Genomic DNA, 26,677 nt, shown 5'->3' with positions numbered 1-26,677 from the left:
GATGGACTATTTTGTCGATGCTTTTCATTTTTTTCTGGGCCTTGACAGTGGTAATTGTTTGGCAGTCAGTGGGATAGTCACAAACCTCCCGGTTTTCTTCTAAAATATATTAAATTGTGTTCCGAAGACAAACAAAGCTTTTACGGGTTTGGAACTACATGGGGGTAAGTGATTAATGACAAAATTTTCATTTTGGGATGGAGTAACCCTTTAAAGGGATAGTTCAGCCAATAATGAAAATTACCCCATGATTTACTCATCCTCAAGCCATCTAGGTGTATATGACTTTCTTCTTTCATACGAATACAATCAGAGGTATATTAAAAAATGTCCTGGCTCTTTCAAGCTTTATAATGGCAGTGAATGGCTGTCGATATTCAGCAGTGCAAAAGAAGTCCAATAAAGTGTGTCCATCCATCATAAGAAAGTGCTCCACATGGCTCCCGGGGGTTTATAAAGGCCTCCTGAAGAAATTCTATACATTTTTGTAAGAAAAATATCCATATTTAAAACTTTATAAACTGTAACCTCTAGCTTCCGCTGACTGTTGAGAGAGTGGCATTCCAGCGGATGACGTAGGACGTAGCGCAAGCTCCAATGAGAATATGCTAGTCTCATGAGAAGTTTTGTTTACAGCAAAGGAAAACCAGTCTCCTCTTGGCTTATATTGAAATCCTCTGACATTTTTCTTTACAAATCCTTATTTTGTACTTCTAATACGTGACCGGTGTTTTGTTTTGCTCTCTCTTCTGTGCTTCCATGTTCATCACTTCTCACCAGAGCTCACACTATGCCGACGTCCTATGACACCTGCCTGGAATGACGTTCTATTGTGAATGCACATGTGACAGGGAGCAGAAGCAAGAGATTGCAGTTTATAAAGTTTTTAATATATATATTTTTCTTACAAAAATGCATCAATTCACTACGTTTTAAATTACTATCCCTTTAAGTTTGAGAGGGGGAGGGGGAGAGAGAGATTATTCCTGTTAAATAACTTATTTCCTTTAAAATATGTATCTGATGTACACCTCTTTCAGTATGACTCATACAGTATTATAGTTGCTATATTTAGTATGACTTGATTTGATTCATTAGTGAGGCTCAGTTCAATAGCTTAGATGCACATAATTGCTGGAGGTAAAGTGCTCGTATTACTTTCAGCTCTATTAGAAAATAAATGTGTTGAGAATTGAGACAAAGTTACTAGTGCGCTTATTTTCGTTGATATAAAAGTACTGCAAAAAAATCCCATATAGCGATACTCTCAGGCTCCACATAATCTCAGTGATATTTCTGTGTGTGTCTTGGTGTTTGACCTCACTGAAGTGCATCTCTCTTAGTCATGCTTAACCCTAAAAGGTTAATGGGCTCTCCTGTGGGAGCGAAGCGCTGGTGCGCTCTCAAACCACTGCCTGGTTGCATTTCATTTTACTCCGTATAGCTTGTGGTTGGGTATTTCCTGCAATATTATAACACATAGAAGATCAATTACTGACTTCTTGTGAGTCCTTTTATTGTTTGACACCACAGCAAATAGTTGTTCCGCACACCCAAGAGGTCCATTATAATAATCAATTAATCTCTCTCTACACAATTACAATGGACTCGCTAATCACTCAATTCACTTTCCATTTCTTAATCACATGCCTTTTTAAGTGCCCCATCTCATTTAGTGCTTCAGAGGCCTAAAGGTTAAGGATCTGGGCGTCCTTCAGGCCCATGTGGGGAGGACCCTGGAAGGAATAACGGTTACTGAGATTGCTATCCAACACAAAGCACTCAAACGCAGGTACAAGTTAAAAAGTGTCTGTTGAATGACAAAAACATTGCTTAATTAGGAAATCAAAGGCAGTTACAATTGATCCTATTGTATGTCCTGGTTACCTGAGAGCATATGACTAATAACGTTCTTTTGTCTAATGGCAAAGTGCCCTTTCTAATTAAGCCAGTACTTTAACTTGGTTAAGGCAGCCAATAGTCAGGCTAACAACGGCTGCCCTTTAGACCCCTGCGGTATCAGATGAGGGTTACTTAAGCAGATTGAGACCGAAAGAAGGTCAGCAGGTAGTCATTGTAATGGCTCTTGTTTAGGTTTGTTGCTTGGGATGGAATAATGCTTTACACAGATTAAAATAGCACTGTTGTTGCATCCCTATGCGTTTGATTGCAATACTTAATCTGTGTATCCAATTCATTTACTGATGGTTATGTGCATGTGTTCGGGATTAAAAAATTCATTGTGCCTTCTCTCCCCTTCTTCACATCTCCCTCGCTCCTATTCCTGCATGTCTCCCATCCCCCTCTGCCATTAGTAAACACCGGTCACAGAGCTCAAATCACAGAATGCTCAATTTTGATGTGATTTGCATTGAGATGTTTTTGTGAGCTGGATGAGCCGAGTTGTTTTGTAAATCATCTGACATTATGTTTAGATACTCTGAAATCTATTTCCGTGCCATCTGAGAGACGCTCTCTCGCTGTCTGTCTCTCTCGCTCTTTGCTTCTCACCCCCACTCTTGCTCTTCCCGAGCATGTGCGTGTCTCTCTTTCTCCCTCCCTCTCCCTTGTCTCTCTCTTTTTTGCGCGTATATACATGCACACTTTTCCTCTCTCCTACCTCACACACAAACGCTCAGCCGCTGTCACTTGCCGCTGGCTTCTGTCAGAGTTTCTCTCTGATTGTTTTCAGAACAGAAAGTGCTTCGCGAGGAGCACGCAGAAACAATGTGCCGCTCCTGACCAACACTGAATGGATTAGCTGGCTATTCAGAGCACTAATGAGATTACAGAGTCACAACAGACATGGGTCCTAGCGGCATGGTACCTTTTGTCGCGCTTCTTGAGGAGTGTTTTCCTTGTCAGTCCCTCAGCACTGGAAATGGCGCTCTGAAAGTGACCGAGGCGGACCCGGTGCAGGCGGATGCCAGGGAATAGACGCACAAGATCACCTATGTTGGTTTCGTGGTGGTAGTGGTGGACAATATGAAGTACCAGAAATACATAACAGTGATGCAGATGGCCATGGGAGTGACAGCCTCCAACAAAGACGACTGCATCCCTCCGAAGAGACAGCTGTGGTGAGTAGAAACCGAACAGTTTGAGAAGTGAGCGAGTGAGTGTGGAATGGGAGGAGAGTGAAGTGTGACGTGCGCCGAGGTTTTGTCAAACACAAAAAGGGAAGAAAAAAGAGATGGACAGAGGAATAGATGGAGAAACTGTTGCATTTTAGTCCTGGACAGCACAATTAGAGCTGTTATGCTTACTTTTGTTTGAGTTTTTGCTCTTCTCTTGAACCCACATTTTTCATCTGTCATGTCTGATTTTTTGTTTTTGTTTGAATGTTTTTATTTTTGTCTCTTTGATATGTTGTTGTGCTGTAACTCTCTCTCTTCATCCACTAGTGATTGACTGAATTGGTCCTTCCCTGGTATGATGAAAGCTATCATATGGACCAAGAAATAATGTTGTTGAGCCGATAATAAACCATTACACAAATTAATTTAATATTTTTTGTAATCATATTTTGCATTTGCATTTGACTTTTAATTTTCATTCTCCTGTGCCTTCACACTGAATGCACTCAGACAGCTTATTAATCACATGGGTGCAGCCACTCAAATCCATTTAACAATTACCTCTCAGTGCATTTGCAACATTCTTCCAAATGAAAAAGCAAAATTATCCACATCCTCTGATTTTACAGCGGCATGTGTTTCGTTATCTTAATGATATTTGTGTGTGCTGGTTGAGTGGAGGTTGAAGCTGGTTAGTGTGAAGTTAATAATACAGACCTCTCTAGTTTTGCATTTTCTTTTACTTATTTTAAATTGTACTTGCTTATTATTTTCAAAGATCAATCAGAACATTTCTGTTCCGTCCGAACACCTGCTGACACCCAAACCAGTGGATTGTGATTGCTCACATCTGCTCCTCAGAATTCAGACTCAACCATGCGTTGTATGTTTTGCAAACCCACATTATCATTTAGTATTTTAATGGTGCTAAAATTTAATCTGTTATGGAATGCAATGAGCAAATGAATTCCATTGATGAATGTTTGAGGAAGTGAGGTGAGTCTGGAGAAGATGATAATAGCCTAGTTATAAAAAGCCTCCATTTGGGATACAAATGCATTTCTTTCATGCTGCCCTTAATGTATTTAATCAGTTTTATTATAGTGTTCCAGAGATTAAAATATTTTAAATAAATAAATTGATTTGTATATAATATATACATTTTAAGCACTTTTATCTTATCACTTGTGGTCTCCTCAAAAGATTCACAAGGGTGTGCCGTGTGTTGGCACCACCACCTCCCCATCAGCACAGCAGTCACGTGCATTGATAAGGGGGGTGGGTTTTTCATCAGAATTACGTTACATTATTGTCGTGATGGAGGCATCCATCCAACCAGCTAGCCTGCAGTTATTGGCTCTCTGCTGGTTCCTGTTCATACCGTGAGCGCGGCAACCGAATGTGTTGACAGTGGAGGCAACCGTTGTATTGCACCCTCCCAGATGTCTGTCTGTTGCCTCCTGCAAGCCATTGTTCTTCCACCTGCTTAATGATGCATGAACTCACCCAGAAGCATCACACCCCCCAAACTGAGTGTTGAGCAGAGTGAATTTTAATTGCAACTTCCAGAAAATATATTTTTGTCTTTAATAATTACATGATTATTGTAGTTACAAAAAGAAAAACCAAAGCAAGAAATCACCGATCTGCATTTCTAAATTTGATTCAGCCATCATCTACTGGTCCTCAAGTCACTTGAAGCTCAAAAGCAAGACTTTATCGCCCAAGGAACAAAATGTCACAGTCTGAACCCGAGCCCCTTTTATATTAAACAATGAATGTAGCTCTAGACAAAAGTATGTTTTCCTCTTGGACACTCAGTCAAACAGTATAATTAAGAGATATGTCATGTGTCACTTGTCTTTTGAAGCAAGTATGCAATGTGGTGAAATATTGCAGTCCGATTCACACATACATTGAAAATTCAGAAATTGCTAGTATATTTCACTAATAATTACAAAGAAATGGCAAGTAACACATTGAATTTAACATGAAAGACTGAAATTCTGTATTTCATTTACAAGTTCGAAAAATAATTTTTAACGTGTATGCTGGATGAAGGCGAGCTACAATCACATTATATGAGGTCTGTTAGTCTGATATCACAAAAACCTAAAATGGACAGTAGAGTACATTTTATTGATTGTATCAGACTGAAATACAACTTTTAAAGTGTGTAAACACTTAAAAAGAGATTCAGAGTGTCAAAACTGACAACAGTGAGCTTCAGTTACTCCAGTAGGCACCAGAGAGGAAATCTCAGCACTGATTGACACTGATTGATCTCCATGTCCTCAACATTGTCGTTGACTAAGAGATGTGTGGTCAGGGTAAAATAGCTGTGTTTCTCTGTTTGTTTTTGACACGCACGTTTTCCACTCTGCCGTGAGATTGTAATCTCCTTTCAGATGCTTTATGGCACTGTGGGGGACAGATTACCCTGGGTTTACTGCCTCATCCCTGCCTTACGGCTCTTGCTCCTCTGCCACCCCACAGCCTCCTCGTGTGGAACGTCTTTTAAGGAGGGTTATGTGTTTGAGGGGTTGAAGGGGGGGATTCTGCTTAAAGTTGGCGGTAAGTTGGTTTAGTGGCCACTGTAATCACATTTGGGATTAATCTTGGGTAAAGCAGGAAAAAAGAGCGGGAAATGTAGAGATGGGGAATTGGATGAAGAGAGTGATTAAAACAAACTTTGTTTACAAAAGCATTAAATGAAGTTAAACATAAAGTGCCCAGTTGTTATGATCATTTTGTTAAAGGAATATCTCCCCCAAAAATGAAAATATACACACTAGACATTAGCGCCATATTAATTACTTTTGGACAGGAATGAAAACGAAGCTGTGAGGAATAGAAGTACAGTATGTTCAATGGATTGTACTGTTGTTTAACAGTATACCAAATGCTCAGCTGATGAAAGTTGAGAGTTGTGAAAATGATATTATCTAGGACTTTTATGAAGTGTGTGATATTGTGAAGACTGTAAATCCTTTACATCCTTATTTTCATCCGCATAAAATTCAATATAGCATTTAACCTGACCACGGTCTATATTTATTTTTGGGTTAACTAATGCAACACAATTTTTCTCTCTATTAGCCATTTGATTATAGTTAGGATTTTAATCTGTTAAGGTCTACAGCACAACGCTGTCCTCTAAAAGTGTCCCACTTTATGACTTTTAAACCTGTACCTTAACTTCTTAGTCATGACTCCTTTAAAAAACCTGCCCACAGGGAGGGATGATAACATAAGGCCTCAGAGTTTTTGCTCCTTGTGGGCTGGCCTGGACAAGTATGACCCCTCTGATCCTTGAGTCAGATCTGCTTTCAGTCGGGCTGACTCATAGTACTCACCATATTGACCTGCAGGACAAAAACAACATGCAGTTGGTCACCAAGCTGAAGCTGCTACCTGAGGGTGTGACACAATGCTTAGTCATAACAGCAGAAAGTGTCCTGTTTCTATAACACTCTTCTACGGGACTCTATCATGCAAGATGTTCCACAGAAACTAAGTAGATTTACATGAACTTTGAAATTTGATTTTAGTCAGACTAATGTAATAATCTACCTTTTCATTTTACCTGAATCTTGTGAAGTCGGACTAAAATATTGTGTCTAGCATGTATGCAAGTCTCTCTTACGTTCATTAAGGCGGCTCTTATTTTTAAAAATACGGTAATATTGTGAAATATTACTGGAATTTAAAATAACTGTTTTCTAATTTAAAATATTTAAACTAATTTATTCTTGTGATGGCAAAGCTGAATTTTCAGCAGTCATTACTCCAGTCTTCAGTATCACATGATCCTTCAGAAATCATTCTGATATGCTGATTTAGTGCTCAAGAAACTTTTCTTTTAATCAGTGCTTAAAAAAGTTGTGCTGTTTAGTGTTTTTGTGGAAACCATGATACTTTTTTTCAGAGTTCTAAGTTTAAAACAACAGCATTTAAGTACTGTCACTTTTGATTAATTTAATGCATCCTTGCTGAATAAATGTATTCATTTCTTTCAAAACGACAACAAATCTTACAGATCCCAAACTTTTGAAACGTGACGTATTGAATCCTTTAAATATTCTATTATGCATAGGTTTGATTCCCAGAGACAAAAAATATACCTTCAACATACTATAAGTTGATTTTGAATAAAATTATATGGCAAGTTTTTAAAATCTGGCAGCATTTAAAACATATTCTCCAGATCAGAGGTGTTTTTCCTTCTTGGTTTAATAAGAATTTGTGGCTAGACCTGTGTTTTGCTCTAGGTGCGGGTGCCAGGTCGTGTTTGTGTACTGCTCTTGCAGTCAGGACGGGTGAACAGTGGGAGACACTAAGCATGGGCCTGTGACCGTTGTACTGTCATGTTTGATACACGTCTATATCCCTAATCTCCCTCTCCATCTGTCGAAGCTGTCTGGCCCACCTAATCAGCATGTCGCTTCCTGTTCTGCTCCTGGTCATCTCATGTCAAAGGTCCACTGCTAAGATTATTTACAGTTATCCCATCAGTGTGACCACCAACACAAACACACAGATTTTCTCATGCTTAAAGTTTTATACTTGCAGCATTCCTTGCTTTGTCATCTCGTGACTTTCTAAACTCTTTGGTGGTATTAATCTAGTTTTCATGATTACACAGTCATCTTAGGAAAGCAGAGGGAAAGACAAAGAAGGCTGAAAGACATCATATCCTGTTAGTCCAGGTCAAAGGAGCCTGTGCAGTGTTAATGGTATTCAGGGATCAGTGTTGCAGATTAACCTCTGAACGACGGGTGAAGAGGAGGAATCATTACAGAAGGGCTACTTAGACTAAAGCCTTGTGTTGCGTCTGTATCTCTGCTTCTGTGTTTACATCATGAACTCTGTACAGAAGTTCCCAGATGATTCCTCCACTTGAGTTGCTTCTCCTGAAGTCATTAAAGGAGATTCACCAAAGACTGAGGTGTCGAGTTTTAAGAATTTGGATGCATTTGCAGATTTAGTTTGACCCTTGATGTCTTTGGTAAGTTGCACTTGATTGCTCTGCAGAAAGCTTCCAGCTCTTCGTGCCAGGAATGGCTATAGAGCATAAAGTCACTTGAGACTGTTTGGAAACACCTTGTTACTGAGCTTGAATGCAGGGTCATTGCGTAAAAAATCAGTCAGTAACAGGTCTTTAAACCAGACCCCCATGGAGACTTAAAAAGTGATGGGGGCTCTGTAATTTAATGATAATTTGCGTATGGATTTGTAGAGAACATTTTTTATCAGTGCTCTTTGTACATAATGCAGTTTGGACCTGAAACTGGTCTTCGTCAAAGCGCATCCCTCAGAGTGAGTCTCACTTGTCCACTTTCATCTGAGAAAGATTTGATGACTGGTAGTGTCCTCAGGACCCTTTCTTCTCTTAGTCATGCAGTTTAGCCTTAAAACTATCCCAGCTTGCAATCAGCACACACCCGAGCGCTGTCTTATTTTCGCTCATATCAGGTGCTGTGTACATCACTGATATGAATACATCAAAGCTCCTTGCCCTCACCTTGGCATCCTATTGAATGAATGTTTCATAACAAGGTAGTGTCACAATCACTGAACTGAGTAATGGATCTACATCGGCACAAGGTCTCTGCTCCTCCGACCATGCAATGTCATACGGCATGGCCTTGCTGGGCTATCTGTTTACGCTGAACTCTCACACGAGCACATCACCTCTGTTAGAGCATGCCGAGCATGGCGTGAGTGATCACACATCTTTGGCAGTGAGCTATTTTGTTTTGTTTGGTTTTTTTTAAGATTTATTTTTGGCGTTTTATGCCTTTATTTAGATAGGACAGTAGGTGGTCAGGAAGTGAAGTGGGAGAGAGAGAGAGATGGAGATGGGATCAGGAAAAGTCTGTGAATAGACATGAAACTGAATAGACATTACAAAAAAAGTAGAATAGAGATTAGAAAACGGAGCATTTATTTGGGTATACGTACATTGACTGTTCTGAGATGGCATGAATGCATTTACGCAAATAGAATTACATGAATTATGCTATGAGATAAATGTTTTTAAGAAAAATGAAATGATGCTTTATGAAACTAAAAACCCCACCAGTAGGTGGCAGCAAGTCACTTTCTTAATGAGTGAGTCATTCAGTCATTCATTCAACTGATTGGTTCAAATGGTTGATTCATTCAGAAGCAAAGCAAGTGACTGTCTATTTGAATTGGTCACTGAATCATTGGTGTACATTTTTTTTTTTTTTTCAAAACGTGGATTCAGTCAGTAACAAAACACCATGGTCTGTTTAGAAGTTTATAGATAAATTCATATATTATTACGTATTTAAAATAGAAAAGATTATTTACTTTTATATATGATATTAAATATATATAATACAAAGTATATATAGTATAGTATAAATATAGTACTAAATGCATTAATATAGTATTTAATAATATATTTTTATAATATAAATTTAACAAATTATTTAATTGAAAGGTTAATTTGATAAATTCATGTATTATTTATTATATTATTTTATATCTAATAATAATAATGTATAAAATTAACACTTCAGTTAAATGATTGGTTAAATGTGTAATGTGTGTGTGTGCGGTACAGTAATCAGTGCTTGCAGGATCTCCCAGTGCCAGTGACCTCTTAAAACACTCACACTGAGCTGGAAGAATTGCTATTTCTAGGCAAGACTTCATGTAACATTCATGAAGCTCACCTCTTAGAGGAGTCGTGAGGAGTGTTCTTCCTTTTGAAGGAAATGCTCTTGTTTGTTGTGAAGTTGAGAGGGGTGGATAAACAGGGCAGACTGCTTAATATTTTAGTGCATTACTCTTAAGGGCCAAGGAAAGGACACTTCAGCATGTAATATTTTCCTGGCCTAAAATTAGCTGCAGCTTAGACATTTTTCACTTTGCACAATAATACTAGAGCCTCAAAGAGTGTGATAAATGATCAGCATTTTACTGTGCCCTATTTTACTGTACCCATCTCTGCTCCTGTTTGGGGACCTGCTCTCTGGCCTTGTTTTACTTTACACCTAGTCTTAACCAGATATGATAAAGCAACAAGCAATAAAAGGTTTCTTTTCCATGTTATTCCGAGTTTTTAAAAAGCCAGGGCATTTCAATTATTTTTTATTTATGCCAGGGACCCCCAAGCATGATATTTAGACATATTTCCAAAATTAAATGATTAGTTTTATGTCTAAAATAAATGATTTAACATTTATATGTTAAAATATTAGAGAAATATTTGAGGTAATTGTTAGATTGGTTTTCTAAATGCTTGTGTTATGTGAATACATTATGAGTTTAGTTAAATTCTTCCACTCTTGTACTGCAGAGGGTTTAAGCTTCTGCTCAGTACAGTGTGTGAATGAGTCCCCAGAATAACAGACAGTGTGTGTGTGTGTGTGTGAGAGAGAGAGAGAGATGAGAAAAGGGAGAGAGTGAGCTTGGTGGCAACAGAAGCCGGTCCAGATTGAATGCAGTGCTCTTGGGTTTAGTGCAAATCCTCTAGAGATCGTGGGCAGTGTGGAGGTCACAGGAGAGAAGCCCAGCTCTGGTGCTCTGCCTGCCAATCAGAGGGATTCACAGCAGCAAATGGGATCCAAGGCTCTCACTTTGGCCAGACTGCTCTCCGGTTTGGGGAATGAATTGTTGAGTGTGTTCTGCCAGGGAGCGAAAGAGCACGTGTATCAGCCTGACCACCATGTAAAAATGAGAGGAAGTGGACAGAAGGGCCACTGTCACTCAGCCTGTCTGCCCTTTGGGAACAGAAACTGGCTATGGAGAAGATGGATCCGGAAAATTCACAATTGGAGTGGCCTATTTGGTCAGGTTTAGTCTTGGGTTTAGCTTTTTTCTGTGGAGAATAGAATAGAAGTTCTGACCCACATGTTCAGTCACCAAACACATTTTATATTATTTTTACATGCTGTTTAGGGAGAATTTTTTTTTTTTTTTTTTTTGCACTGTCTGTGTAAACAAGTGAACAAAAATATGCAATATATATAAAACGTAATATTGTACTGCTGTGATATGTCATGTGTGTTAAAAAGATTCTGTCAGGACCAAGGGTTATTTTTATTTTATTTATTTAGTTTTTTATTCTGTGTATCTTCTGAAAAGCAAGTAAGTTTTTTTTGTGGTTTTTATTTTTTAACATTTAATTTACTCAGTGTGTCATTAAATAGTGGAAAGCTGGTCAATCTGCTACCCATAAATCTGATTTAATTTAAATTTTATTAGTTTGTTTAATTATTTATTTGAATCTCAGTTATGATATCAGTCAATTATATAGATTCAGGCAAATATGTGTTTTTATTTTACTGCAAGGTACCTATAGACTCCTGTACAAGATGGATCTTCAGTGATTTACTCTGAGCTTATTCGGTTTTAAGGATTCCGTAATGGGATTCTGCTGTTCTCACTGTGGGTGTGCACTTCAGACTCTCTTGTCTCTTCAGTTTGACAAGAGACAGCAGCAGGAAAATCAAACTGGAAGGTGATACTCACTCGTAAAGGCCACACCCAGTGACAGGACCTCTCTGGCGTTTCCATAGGGATCACTTGCTTACAGTAGCCCTATGGATTTTGGCCCAAACAGAGAAAAGGTGGGAGAGAGAATTAGTACTCTCAGTCTCTGTAATGGCATACTCCTCCTCGTGCATGATTTGGGGTCTCGCTCATCTCCTGAGTACAAACCATGCTGAATGCTTTCACGCCCCAAAATGAATTACTTAGGGTTAGGGGTTGTTTAAATCTCTTACCGTAAATGTGAGCAATGGTAACAGTGATGCTTGCCTTAGAAAGCACCTCTAATTATGGAGACAGGAATTTTTATGAGGGCATTAAAGCTATCATGGCCAATATATCCCGAGGGTTTAATTGCTCCTTGCACTAATTCATGCTAGCAGACACCTCCTGTGAGAGAAGAGAGATCCATATGGGTGTAAGTGAGAGAAACGTTTCTCAAATCTTTGATGCAGGCACATTATACAAAGTCTAATCTTAACAAAAAAACAGTCTGTCTATCCTAGTGGTGAGTGTAGAGTTACGTAAGACCCTTTTATGATAAGCTTGGATTTTAGTTGGATTAGGGTAATCAGGGACGAGTGATGACACCTAAACTCTGATGTGTGTATTTCTTGCTCCATCAAGTAAATTGTAGAAGATGTCCCTAATTTACCCTGTGAAATCTTATGAATATAATAGTGCTTGCCTTAAAGGGATAGTTCACCCAAAAATGAAAATTCTGTCATCATTTACTCACCCTCAAGTAGTTCCAAACCTGTATGAATTTCTTTGTTCTGCCGAACACAAAGGAAGATATTTTGAAGAAAGTTTGTAACCAGGCTGTTTTGGGGCACCATTGACTTCCATAGTAGGAAAAAAATACTATGGTCAATGGTGCCCCAGAACTGCTCTGTTTCCCACATTCTTCAGAATATTGTGTTCAGCAGAACAAAGACATTCATACAGGTTTGGAACTACTTTAGGGTGAGTAAATGATGACAGAATTTTCATTTTTGGGTGAACTATCCCTTTAAACTAACTTTATACTATTTAACTTGTAATTAATATAGGTAGGTGTTCCTTGCAGTAGCTCAAAAATTAGTCCTGGGTTAGATTCCCCGGGGATGTATGAACTGATAAAACATACATTCTGCTAAAAAATTTGCTGTTTGAAAGATGTTTTTAATATATTTTAATAATGTCTCTTATGCACATCAAGGCTGCATTTATGTAATCATAAAAAAACAGTAAAAACAGTAATATTATGGTATATTATTGCAATTTAAAAGTACAGTTTTCTATTTTTAGGGTTTTATAGTGTAATGTATTCATGTGATGACTAAGCTGAATTTTCAGCAGCCATTACTTCAGTGTCACTTGATAATTCAGAAATCATTCTAATATGCTGATTTGAAGAAACGGCTGAAATGTTGAAAAACATTGTGCTGCTTAAGGTTTTGGTGGAAATTGTGATATATTTTTGGCCGGATTTTTCTTTTTTAATAATTTGAACGTTTCAAAGAACGGCATTTATATAAAATAGAAATCTTTTGTAACATTATTCATTTCTTTACTGTCAGTTTTGAATGCATCCTTACAGAATTCAAAATATTAAAAATTTCTTTAAAAACAACATACCCTAAACTTTTGAACAGTCTAAGACGCTTTGGATAAAAGCGTGTAAATGAAGGTAGCATCTGGTCTGACTGGACATTAAGGATCCCAGCATGCTGTATGATTATGTGCTAATGTCTCTCCAATGCAGGGTGCCACCTGATTCAGATGCCCCCGCTGCCTCTGCTGCCTCTGCTGCGACGCCACCTGCTGCGGCTGCGAGTCAGGGCAAACCATCACTGCGCAGGATCAAGGGCCGCATCCACAGAAGCAAGAGCCTGGACAGTATAGATCTACTGGACTGCAATGTGAGTCGATACAGTGCATGCAGAGATGATGTCATTCAGTCACTTGTTTTTCACAGGCAGCGTGAGAACACTTCTTGAGTCATCAGCTTAGCTTGACTGTATTGCGAAGAAATGAGTTACAGTTGCCTCTATATGAATGTCTCTATCACAGCTGTGGTTTTTTGATTTTCTGGTGTGTTTATGTAATCCTGACACTGTGATGCAGATCAAATGCATCCTTTGCTGCACGCCAGTGTCACCAGTGTCAAATCTGTCTTGACATAACACTGCATTTCCTTTAAATTGTGGCAAAGTGACACCAAAAATCAACATTTTGCAATCATTTACTCGTTCCTATGTCATTCCAAATCTAAAAGGCATTTAGAAAGAGTGGAACTGAGGCCTTTAAACTCAAAGGGGACATTGGATGCCCATTTTCCACAAGCTGGTATGATTCTTTAGGGTCTTCATGAAATGTCTGTAACATACTTTGGTTAAAATTCCTCAATGGTCGTGTTAAACAACACCTTTCTACCTTGTCAATAACAGCAAGCCGTTTCGGTGCATGGCTCTTTAAATGCTAATAAGCTGCTGCTCACCCCACCCCTCTCTTCTGTTTTTTGTGTATTTGGCGCATTACCATCAAAAACAAAACTAATCCACTGTGTCCTCAGTTGCTCTGATGTCAGGAGAGAATGAAGACTCTTATGTTCACTTTTACATTTAACTACAAAACTCCTACCTTGCTTACGAGACGTTGTTACTACAGCTTCTTGATCGCGGAGACAATGGTGGACAGCGCACAACTAGCTGAGGGTGGTCATCCCGCTCAGAAAATCAAAACGGCTCTGTAATTGAGACTGTTTAAGTTTTTGGGGGGATTAAAAAAACTTAACATACAATAACATCTGTGACATACTGACTGAAATTTAAGTTGTTATTTGCTGATTGCCCCCTCCATGTGAGCTGTAAACAGCTGTGAACAGATCATGGAGTAAATAAATTGAATTTAAGAGCTAAATAATCCAACTTGTGAACTGGGTCAATTGATGCATTATATAATTTGATTCAAAACCATTTTTTTAACGTACCAGACAATGCTACTGAACATCCTAAAGAGGGAAATGAATTTCAGTTTAGAATTCAGTGAATTCCTCACACAAAGCTGTCATGTGATTTGTACAGAAAACTTTGAATGTAGTGCGTTTTATAATTCTTTTATGATGCTTTTGCATCCTTTTTAAAGTTTGAAAGCCTCAGTTCAGTGGCAGTTTCATATATATTTCTCCTTTTGTGTGCGGAAAATAGAAAGTCATTCGATTTGGAACAACACTGGGGTGAGTAAATAATGACAGAACATTTATTTTTGGGCGAGCTGTTTCTTTAAAGTAATCTTAAAATAATCCATCTTAACCTGAAAATAACTGTTTGATCATGACTGCATTGTCAGTGTACTCACTGTCTCTGTGTCCCAAGGTGCTGTTAAATATAGATGTAGATGGAAATTCTTTCTTCTTCTTCTTCTTCCCTCCAGAGATTTACTTAACACAAGAGTCTACTTTTTTATTTAATTTGAGATGTTCACTTGTATCAAAACAAGCTATTTTTTACTCAAAGCATAACATAGCACCGCATCGTTCTATAATTTACGGCTACATGTCCAAATTAAATGGAGCAGTGGGGAAAATGGCTTCTGGACATAAACGTACTGACCTCGCTAGTATTAACGGGCCACAGCTCACTGACTCTATCTCGCGCTAGTCCATCAGGTCTACGTTTCATCAAAACCCATGAATAGATAACAGTTTTTATTCAGCATAAGGCCATCACCGTGTTCTTAGCAATCAGTAACGATTAGTCTGTTTACCTTAAGACCTTATTGATCCAAGACAACAATAAACACTTCAGTGAAGTGGAGTTCATTTGTAACCCTGCATTGTGGTACTAAATAACGTAAAATGTATTTAGGTGTCGATTTTTGTGCATTCGCTGTTGTCTTTATCTTCCTTTACTAGAAGAGACACTATCATGATTCTGTGGGGTTTACAGACATCAAGACTAACAGTCCCAAGGACCCAGAGCGTCACATTAGGCTGTTTAAATTTCATTAGGCAGCAGAGAAAAATGCATCGGACAGATTTTCTTAAACATGCTTTAGCCCCGAAGCGTAGGCTGACAGACAGCAGCGCAGTAGGTGGCATGTCCCCATTCATATTCCCCACTGCCAGATGATATCAGATTACCTTTTTGATCATGTGATGTGCAAAGCAAAAGTGTGAGTCACGTGAGCATGTGCAAAAACTCGCTGACGTCAGAGATGTGGAGGAGTGGTGCTATTAAGCACCAGAGGCATATGCCAGCGTGTATGTGTTTGTGAACATGCTGTATTTGCATGTGCGTGTGGATGTGCGAGATCCTACACCATTAACAGATGAGCTGCCAGTAAAAGTGTCGTACATGTGACCCAGAGCATAACACAATTGTTTAATGCGATCTGAGTGGGGTTTCACATGGAGAAAACTTTAAAACATTCCATATGTCGGAGCTGAGTGGTTTATTTTAGTGAGAAATTAGAGGAGTAATCTCACAAATTAAACGGGTAAGCCGCTTGATTCAAGCCCTAAAAACCATGATATCCCCGTGAATCTGCGGTGAGCTGAAAGCCGCTTCTTTGGCCCTGGTCATCTCATGTGCACTCACAAAAGAGAGCCGTGTGGGGGAAGGGGAGGTCTCTCTGGCAGCAATACCGCCGGTTTCGGAAATCCAACGTCATGCTAATGTGTCACTGACTAATGCACTGTAATATAGTGTTTTAAGAGAGCTGTGACACACACGTTAGTTTTAAATCACATTTATGGCTCAAAATGTCTTTTTATCTTACAACAGAGATATAGACATTCACACGCCAGCTCAAACACTGTACCAGGCAGGATTTTCCATTCAGAATTTAATTGAGTGTCAATTTTCAATTCAATTCAATTCAGCTTTATTAGCATGACTGTGTAACACAATGTTGCCAAAGCATTAACATATATATAACAACAACAACAACATAAAAAACAACATAAATAAAATTCATCTAAATAAATGAAAAGATAAAGTAAGTCAGTTTAGAGTTAATCATGTTTAACATCTAGCATTGTGAATGGTTAATACATATTTATATTATATAATATAAATTGTGTCTTATATAATAGTGTGTCTTTTCAGTTTCTAATTTTGAATGCAGATTTGCTGTTTGAATTTGAATGTAAGGAAGTACAATTCGTATGAATGTATTTTTTAACTAGAAAAGCAACGTTTTTAAGACAAACTTAAAATGTTGGCCTGCCAAAGATAGGTGTCTAGATAGATGTCCAAGTAAATAGATAAGATAGTTGTCTAGATAGATAGATAGACAGATAAACTTGGAATCTCACAGTAGTGAGAAAAATTTAGAGAATTGTGTTAGGCTTGTTTGCACCAAGGAATAAAATAATAAAAAAATTAAATAAAACAAAATCTCACAAGTTTGACTTTTCTCAGAATTTTGAGATAAACTCAGAATTGCAAGAAAATAGTCAGAATTGTGAGAGAAAAAGTCACAATTATTTATTTTATTTTTTTATTTTGAAGCAAAAGAATTCTCTACAGTGTAAAGAACAGAGAATGCATTAGCTGTGTTGAATTTCAGTAAATTCCACTTTCTTTCATTCCAATTCGAATTCGAATTTTCCAGTTTAGCTTCAATTCAATTGAAATTCCAATTCATAAATTGTAAGGAAGCAATGTATCAGTAATGGTGTATTTGGTTGCATTTCATTTTGTGATTTCATTGAAACGGAGAATGTTCGGATGAGAGATATTTATAACAGCTGTGTGTGGCGCAGCAGCACATGCCTAAAGATAATACTTAAAGGTGGGGCATTTTATTCAAAAACGCTTTAGAAAACGAGTCAGGGCTGAGTACCAAAACAAACTTGTAGCCAATCAGCAGTAAGGGGCGTGTCTACTCATGATCGACGACAGAAAGTTAGAGATGGTGGATAAAAAACAAAAGAGGAAAACGTCTGCGGAACAAAAGAAGGCTTACACCGTGTCTACACCGGATGCGACAAAGCGACCGTTTGTGTCAATATGTTATAAATAGAACGTGGCAATAGTTTACTGTCGGGGATTTGTCGTGTCGCGGCGCAGCATCCAGTGTAGACAGCATCAGTGATTATGAGTTTTGCTTTGTTTCACAGAACTAATCGTTGCCTGGGATGCGTACGTATGTGTGGGGGGCGGAGCTATCAAAATAGAGGCGAGACCCTTTTGGGGTAGGGGCGTAATTTGTTTTGGTGATTTCAAATGTTAACATTGGCTACCAGAAATTGCTTACCCCACCTTTAATGTAATGAACTTTAACATTTTTATGACTGGTAAAGAGAGGATTCAGAGTGAATTGACCTCAGATGGCTTACTGTAGCTGCTGCTTTTAGTACACATGAAAAGAGACCACACAAACCACAGATTTTTAAGATATTAAAGGGTCTAAGATTAAAGACGGGTGACTGCAGCCCCCCTAAATAGGGCGTACCAACACCTGTACATATGATTGCTTTTATACAGATGGCCACTCTTTCTATTCTCTTAGGGCTGCCTAGGTGCTTGATGTAGTCTTTAGTCATTTGCTTTAGCCATTTGTGGAGTAATTAACCTCTCCTCCCCAGAGCTTCGGCAACTGCCACTGCCTTTGTTGGAGCAATTTTTCCCTGTTGACATGTAATTGCAACATCGACCAAGAGAGAGTGTGTCCGTATTTGGCTGTGTGTGTATTTGTACAGGTGTATGAGTATTTTGATAGAGGGGCAACCCTACAGTGACAGCCTGATGGCGGCCCGTATGTGAGGAGACTGTATAGTAGCTAAATTTAGAAATGGTCTCACTGCAGTTCACATAAGTTAATTCATTATTGATGTGAAGGATGTAGATGGGGCTGATGGCCAGGGAAATTTAAAGCCTGTCTGGCCTCTAATCCAAGCTACAGATGACCGATCATAAAGCTAATGATGGAATGGGGAATATGTCACACGTGCCTAGCTGGGAGTATTTATTTGGTTGATAAAGATCAATCACTGAAAGAGGAAGCTGTGTTATTATGATCATTACATCCCTGAATCATCTTATACATTATGCAGCATATGGTACACATGCTGAGAATGAATGAGTGTGGAAATAGAGTTACTGACGAAATAGGATTTTATTTTCCAGGCGTGAATACAAATCAATTAAATAGCTTATGCGGCCACTTTTTGTTTCTCACGCCATTAGCACAAATTGCTTCATGAATCATGTATTTTATGTGCAATACCATTCAAAAGTTTGGGGTCAGTAAGATTTTTGATTCAGCAAGGGTGAGTTAACTTGGTCAAAAGTGACTGTAAAGACTTTGACATTGTTAAAAAAAAACGGCTGTTCTTTTGAACTTTCTGTTGATCAAAGATGACTGAAAAATGCATCATGGTTTTTACAAAAATATTAAGCAGCATAACCGTTTTCAATTTTTTTTTTTTTTTGAGCACCAAATCACTATATTAGACTGTTTTTTACTGGATTACGTAACACTCTGAAGACCCCAAGTTTTTGATCAGTATTGTAATTCACTTGATGAACAGTTTTATATTGGCAGATCCTCACAGGTTCATTTGGGAGCAGCTGATTAGCTTCTGTTGATGGCCAAATCTCTTCCTGTTCCACTTTATCCACCCCTGATGGTTTACTTTGTAGTATTCCCTAAAGACAAATAGAGTATTTCTAACTAGAAAGAAAATCACTTTTGTGTTAGAAGTGTGGGGAATCTTGGCTTATAGCCTGAGCTTAATGGAAAAGAGGGAAATTCCCATTTGTAGGAATAGGGATGTGTGTGCCAAGCTAATTTGACAGTGATGTGTAAAGGTAATAAAACTACAAATGGTCATCAGAGAGTTGAAGAAGATGAAAAAATGTGAGAAGCTAAGACAGATGATGTGTGTGGGAAAGAAATGGACTGCTTGTGTAAGAGAGAAAAGGAGAAAGAATATAAAAATAAAAGAGGAATATTTGAATGTATGGGTAGTCGTGTCTGTCTCGGCTAACTCACAGAGCCTAACTGTGGCATCAATCATGTATCACTTCCAAAGACAGCCTCCAGATGGGATCAACACATCACCACCCTCATGTCAAGGGGGAACTGGATGTTTTGACTGCAGAATTTTAAGTGGATGGAAGCTATATGCAAAAGTTTCCATTTAAAAAAATGTCTGGCATCATTACACACCAGTTTTTGTTCCATTAGAGCAGCTTTTTCAGGAAAAAAAAAAAAGCTCTCTGAGGAGAGATCCAGAACTCTGGACTGTTAAACAGAGGCCGCGATTAATTATTCAGAGCAAACCGCCGACTCCTTCATCTGTCTTTAAATGCAAAATAGCTTCTAAATTATGTGGGACAAAAGAACACGGATCAATAATTTAGAACAGCCTACTGTGGCTGAGGAAGAGATCGGGTTGGGATGCTCACTGAGAGACATGAGAGTATGAATCGCTGACCTGCTCTCCTCCGGCTTTTGTCAAATAGTATCAGCCATTTTTTTTTCTCAGATTTCATGACTGGATGCTTTTATGAATGTTTCATTAAGGTATAATAATTGTTTTAAAGTTTGCAGGAAGCATACTGTACTGAGTTATATTTACATACATATTTACATTCCATAAATAGACACAGTTTTTATCACTGCTTGTCCGTGTTTACGTGGTCCTTGGTGAGTCTGCAGATTACGTCTTTTCACCAGTAGGTGGCGACTCAACCGATTTATTCAGGAATGAAACAAGTTATTGGCTGCATGTGAAATCATATTTTTTCTGAGTAGGTACTTCTTTTGAATAAGCAATTACTTAGTGAACATTTAAAATGTATCGTCTATATGAATGAGTGTAGTATACAGTCCGGACGTACTACAATCCTCATGTTGTCATTGTCATGTGACTTAATATTACCGGTTTGGTTGCTTCATTGCTATTGACAAATCCTGTGCCCTCATGGGATAGTAAAGTGTCTACTGGATGCGCACTTCAGAATCTTTCCCGGAAATAGTAGGTCATTTCAGGATTTTTTACCTATTGTTTTATGAATATGTGTATTCAGACACATGTATACTACTTTGTTTACATACTGTTTTTCACCTACTATATAGTAGGGATGTATGTGATTTCGGAAGTAGCCGGTATATGTGAATGACTAAATCATTAACTCTGTCAATTCATTTATAATCACTGCTTAATCCAGGAATGAAACAGTGTGTTGCTCAGAGACGTGTGTGGTTAATTTTGCTTTGTTTGAAATTAGTTATTTAAAAAAAAATGCCTAAAATATAAGTTTTTTTTAATGCAAGTTTTTCTTTTTTTTCTTTTATTCCTCTCACTGTCAACAGCTGCCAAATAAAAATCAGTTCTGAATATTTTGAAATCTCACAACGTTCATTCTTTATCCAACGTGCTTGATTTAGTCTGATGGCTGATTTGGTTATGAAAGACTCCCAGCAGTGAATTAGGACCTCGCTGGTGCAGCACACAAACCACTCATTCAGAATCTGGGGGAAGCATATATTTAATATCTCAATAACTGTGTCCAATTTCCTCTTCAGAACCGAAAATCAATAAAAATAGAACCAAAACACTTACACACAGATGCCTTGCATTGCATTGGCTGTAATGCAATAAGCACAACAGGTAAACAAGCAAGAAAACAAACAACATCTTCCCAGCACACCAGATTAGCTGCTAATGCACTTTTGGTAGGCATATGTTACAGGTGATATCTGCTGTGTCTGGTGAGATGTTGCTCTCTGGGAGGAACGCAGTCATTGTGAGCTGTTGTTCTGCCAGATATCACCCCTCCCCCTCTACCACCTACTTCTACACCCTGTCTGCCACCAGAATGAACCCTAAATGCTACTAAACATAAACATACACAACGCTGCACAAACGTCAGATGGATCCGAGACACGCTGCCTATCGGAGTCTAAAAGTATATTTAAGCCCAGACCCCTTTTAGCCCAAACACTGTTGTTTTACGCCGGGGAATAACAAGGCTGGATATTAAATGCACTTCTCTTGCTCTGTAGAACATACTGTTCTTTTTAGATGTAGCTTGCTACATGCTTTTATTAAAAGCCTTTGTTTCCTTAGGACTTAATATATGTGGAGCTGGTGATCATTTATTTGGATTTGAGTGTTTAATACGAAGCTTAGAAACATGCCTGAGGATGTTCCGTTGCTCCAAACCGTCATACATTTTACATGGACATGCAGAAGGTCAGGGGAGAAATCAAAGCTCAGAGGCAATTGATGGAATTTTGATTTACGATGAGCTGTATGAGCACAAGCAGCTCGCTATGAGTGGATTAGACGTGTACCTGTGTCATCTAGTGTGTATTTTTACCATGTTTGTGTGTGTGTGTACTGCCTTCCATACTTGTGTATTGATTTCTGTCATTATAGACTGTCCAAATCATCAATTTGCATTGCTATGATTATCCTTATGTACAGAATGTGTTTTCAAAGTAAATGCTGCTCAGCTTATTAATATAGACGAAGCACATTTAGCCATTTGCAAGATGCTTTGAAAACAGCAGTGAGGCAACTGTCATTTCCACCCTGGTGTTTCATTTATCAGAATGATGTATTATATCATTATGTTGCGTTATGCACACAACGTTTAGAATGTATTATGGTAACGTGTGCCCATTGGTTTAGTTTCACTTGCATTTGCTGCACCATTGCAACATCAAACACCAACAGGTTCAGTCGCCCCTGAAATGCGCCTGCCACCACTGATTCTGTGTGAGCCAGAGGATTCAAGTCTTTTAGTCTGTTGCTATGGAAACACAGTTGGCCGATGGCAGAGGGGGGAGAAGAAGAATGATTCTTGGGAAATTCTTTATTTAATGGAGGGAGCATACGAGATTGAGAGACTGAAGGGGGTGGGGGGTAGATAAAGTGCTATAAGACGTGAAAGGGAGCGAGAGAGAGAGAGAGAGAGAGTGGGCAGACACACTGTTTATACAAGATCAGATCTTTCCCATTCACCCGACTTTGAACTGAAGACGGGGATGTCTTTAGGCGTACATGTGTAGTCATATAAGCTCTGCTTTGCTCCTGAATTAAACTGAGCTGTTTAATTCTGAGAAAGGCTGTTCTACAGTAAGAGGACGAAAGCCATGTTGAGCAGCTTTGGGCTGGGATGCTGCGTGTCTTATTTACAGGAAATAGCAAAAATAAGCATTCTGCTTCACTTACCTTCACAAATTCATTCCTCCTTGGAGCTCTTTACACTTCCACTGGTGTGGGTGATATCTGACCCCAGGAGAGGATGACAGGGCTGTTCTGAGATTTAAAAAAAGAAACCATGCAGGTGAATGAAATGTGAGCTGTAGATGTAGCAAATATTTTGAGGTTTGTTGTTTTATTGTATTTATTTATTTATTTGTTTGACTTTCCTCAGCATTATGACTAAAATGTTTGCTCATGATTATTTTTCCCCCTTGAATTTAAATATGGACACAATAGCATATCCAGGTCATATTTCAACTCAAAAGCTAAATAAATAAATTCATGAAAATAAATATTTATGTTGATTATATGATATTTTGTTAATATTTTGAATTTGATTATATTTTTATATTTTCTGTTTACATTTTAATTTTTGTTTTGTCATTTTAGTTGTTTTTATATAGTTTATGAAGTTTTAATTTTTTGTTTTAATTTATTTAGTTATAGATATTTGTTTATTTCAACTGAAAATGTACAAAATGAGTAATGTTGCTTTAGCAACTAGATGAATTTTTTTAAATATATATATATTATTTCAGTTAATGTTTATTTTATTTCAAGTAATGAAAATGTGTTTTATGGTTAAAGTTTTAGTTAAGTATAATAACCCTAAAATTAAGCTTATTTTAGGATCATGAATAATTTTTGTATTTGTGACATTATTTTATTGACAATCATTTTCCAACCAAATTCTCTGTACTTCAGTGGGTCTGGGTATATTTTTGTCATTACTGTAACAGAGAAAATGTTTACGTAAATCAGCATTATTATTATCATAATTTTCTTTTTTGCATTATGGTAATGAGAATTGGGGAAAAAAAAATAATTGGGTGTAAAATATGCTTTACCTTCTTTGCAAAAAAAAAAAAAAAAAGTTTTACGGTTTTACGCTAAAATTTTACGGAGCCCCTAAAGGGACATTGGCAAAAAAAAAAAGAAGAAGACTTTCGCGTGCGCACGAGAGACTTTTTTGAGCTCAGGCATTACAGTTTCCGGTTGCGTCACTTCTACCATTTTACAAAGAAGAAAACAGGAGCATGCATGTGCATGAATTACCCTAATTGAGATCTATTTTGGCCTTCAATCGAAAGCAATTATTTATTTTTGATAATTATTACTTTATTTCAGTTTGGTTTTCAGTAACTACTGTTAGTTTCGTTTCATTTTTGTTTTTTATTTCTTTGACATTTCTTTGACATTTTTCTTGATAAATAAATGCCTTTATTTTCATTAAATACAGTTCCTAATACAACATATTTTACTGTTTAAACATATATACAATATTTCATTTAAACTGGTTTAACAAGCATTTTAGATTAATTAGCTAGTTTTTTTAATCACTGACTGCACTTTATATATATATATATAACGCATGAGCTCAAAAAAGTTTCTCGTGTGCACGCGAAAGTCTTCATTTTTTTTTTTTTTTTTGCCAATGTCCCTTTAGGGGCTCCGTAGAATTTACTGTAAAATGAGGACAATCTTAATTTTCTTTGTTTCTTTTTTTTAAACAATTTTTCCCATAAATTATTATTAGAAAGAAATCAAAGTGCTATTAACTCATCTAAACATTAATCTGTTGTGTTACTCAGATGTACCCGAGGTGTATTACTTTTGATTTCCAGAAACCTGGGGTTCCTGACCACAGCATGAGAGAGATAAAAGAGGGTGATGATACTTGAGAAAAGTGACCTGATTAAGGAAGATCATTTGGCATGTGTTCTGTTTCTGTCATGGGTTTTATAAACATCAGTATGAATCATTTTGCTCTTGGAAATGTGGAAAGAGCACAGATAATTTTCTTGCGACATTGTCTATTAACCACGTGGGTGTTGTTCATACAGTACTGTATGTGCTTGGTTGGTATTAGTGCTCATGATCAAACAGTGCTTTTTCTCTGTCTGGAGCTGTGTGTTTTGTACCCAGTGCAGCCATGTACCCTCAGGCTTGATTCATCATGGTCCATCCCCTCTGCTGTGCCCCATTAGGATCAGAGCTGCTATTTCTGTCCTCTACCTGTGGCGGCAATGCAAGGATGCTCCCTGCATTGCCTTCATGCCTCCTCGGCCAAATTCCATTAAATAAGGAAAGGGTTTGTCTAAGGTCCCTTTCTGACAGAATACTCTGGAGGAGTTTAAAAGAAGTGATGGGGTCTAATGGAAACCTTTTAAAGAGGCTGAGCTGGGCTGACCAGTGGGCTGCTGTTTGGAGCTACTTCAGTCAGTAAATACACTGGCCGCTGTCCTGTGATCTCCTGCCAGAGCTCGTCACTGTATACTTCTGTGTGTCGGTGAGAGAGGGAGTGAATTAGACACAGAAAGAGGTGTAGGAGGAGATTTCAACTAAGGAGGCACAAAATAAAACAGACGAAGAGAGATTGCTCTTCCAAGCCATATAGAGTCAAGCAGATATTGACTGTTCCCTTAAGCATGAGTTAAAGCAATTATGTGGAAAAATATGCTGTCACATCGAAGGTCACAGGTCATTTGATGCTGAAGCATTTCCGCTTCACTTATTTTTGGCCAGATTTATGACCCTTAGGTTTGATTAATTGCTTAATCAATGCTCAGATCATTTAAGTTAAGAGAGTCTATCATGATTCATTTGAGTCTGATTTACACTGAATTTAGTGCTTTGCTTTTAGAAGAAAGCAACTGTTTTTTTGTTTTTTTGTCTCTTTGCCCCTCATTTTTGTGCTGAAAATAGATGCATTTTTATTGAATATCAAATAAACGCTCACTATAGTTTGATTATAGCAGCATTATACGTGTGTATTGTTATATTTACGTAAATTACTCCATGATGGTGAATTATCTCGGATGGAAGGTTATAGCTTTATGGCTTAAAGGGACAGTTCACCCAAAAAAAATAAAATTGTCATCATTTACTCACTTTTTCTTGTGTAACATAAAAGAAGATATTTTGAAGAATGTTGGTAACAGTTCCAATTCTCATCGACTTTAATGGGAACCAAAACTAATTCCATTACAAAATTATTTTTTGTTCCACAGAAAAAAGAAAGTCATACAGGTTTAGAGTGACATGAGGATGAGTAAATGATAACAGAATTTTCATTTTTTGGGTGGACTGTACATTCAAACTGCATCTTTCCATCTTTTACACACTAAAACATTTATTTAAAAAATGTAAACTCTATGTTTTCAGGTCATTCTATCTAACCACATGATTCATCTGATTTGCTTGATGTGATATTTTCCTTACACAGTGGCTCAAGATAAGACAAATGTTGTGCGTTAAATGTTAAACATTAGAATATAAATGCCACAAAATAATCTCTAGTCAGACTAAATGTAATGCTTTTACGGACACAATGCTGAAATTGGCTGTATTTCTCAGTGTCCTGCAGAGGGCAGAGTTTTACCACATTCTCTATCTACACTCAAACTGCTAAGACCAAACTGCACACAGCATACACTCATAACATATAAATATGAGTTAAAACACATCTCACTGCGCCTCAGTGCTGTGTTTGAGTGCAGTGATGTCTTTTGATCTGTTTGGGGTTGCCTTGAGAGCAACACTCAATAAAGAAGAGCCTGTTAATTTGATTAGGCCCGCCATGCTGTGTGGAGCACAGCGCTTTAAATCAGTGTGAAAGTGCGCTTGTTCCCTGATGGGGGGACATGTAGGGGAGAAGACAGCACTCAGCGTGCAGTGACATTAATGAAGCTTGGGTGGACCTCAAAACTGAGCCTGCCCTGGCAGAGAACTTGCTAGATGATTTAATTAACTCAATTGATGTTACAGTGGCTGCCAGTGGAGATTGTTCTCTCTCTGTATGTATATATATATATACACTGCCACCTCTTGTTTTCTGTCTCATACAGAGATTTGCTGGTAC

The 26,677-nt window shown here is 37.9% G+C and overlaps 1 protein-coding gene across 9 annotated transcripts in view; it reads left to right on the top strand.

Moving 5' to 3' along the window:
• The first annotated feature begins 2,662 nt into the window (after positions 1–2,662).
• tjp1a (tight junction protein 1a) overlaps positions 2,663–26,677 on the top strand; it is a 129,323-nt gene continuing 105,308 nt past the window's right edge. For 3 of the 9 annotated variants that reach the window (XM_058782080.1, XM_058782077.1, XM_058782073.1), the window contains exons 1-2: positions 2,665–3,080; positions 13,351–13,507. In XM_058782080.1, coding sequence (XP_058638063.1) covers positions 2,986–3,080; positions 13,351–13,507 — 252 coding nt within the window. In that variant the 5' untranslated portion in view covers positions 2,665–2,985. Of the gene's footprint in view, positions 3,081–13,350; positions 13,508–26,677 lie in introns of all 9 variants that reach the window. The other 6 variants (XM_058782072.1, XM_058782074.1, XM_058782078.1 and 3 more) reach the window with 4 other exon arrangements.

Source organism: Onychostoma macrolepis, chromosome 07 (assembly GCF_012432095.1).
Source record: "Onychostoma macrolepis isolate SWU-2019 chromosome 07, ASM1243209v1, whole genome shotgun sequence".
NCBI classification, from domain to species: Eukaryota; Metazoa; Chordata; class Actinopteri; order Cypriniformes; family Cyprinidae; genus Onychostoma; species Onychostoma macrolepis.
Note: the sequence above shows the minus strand (reverse complement) of the source record. Positions and strands in the feature narration are given on the sequence as shown.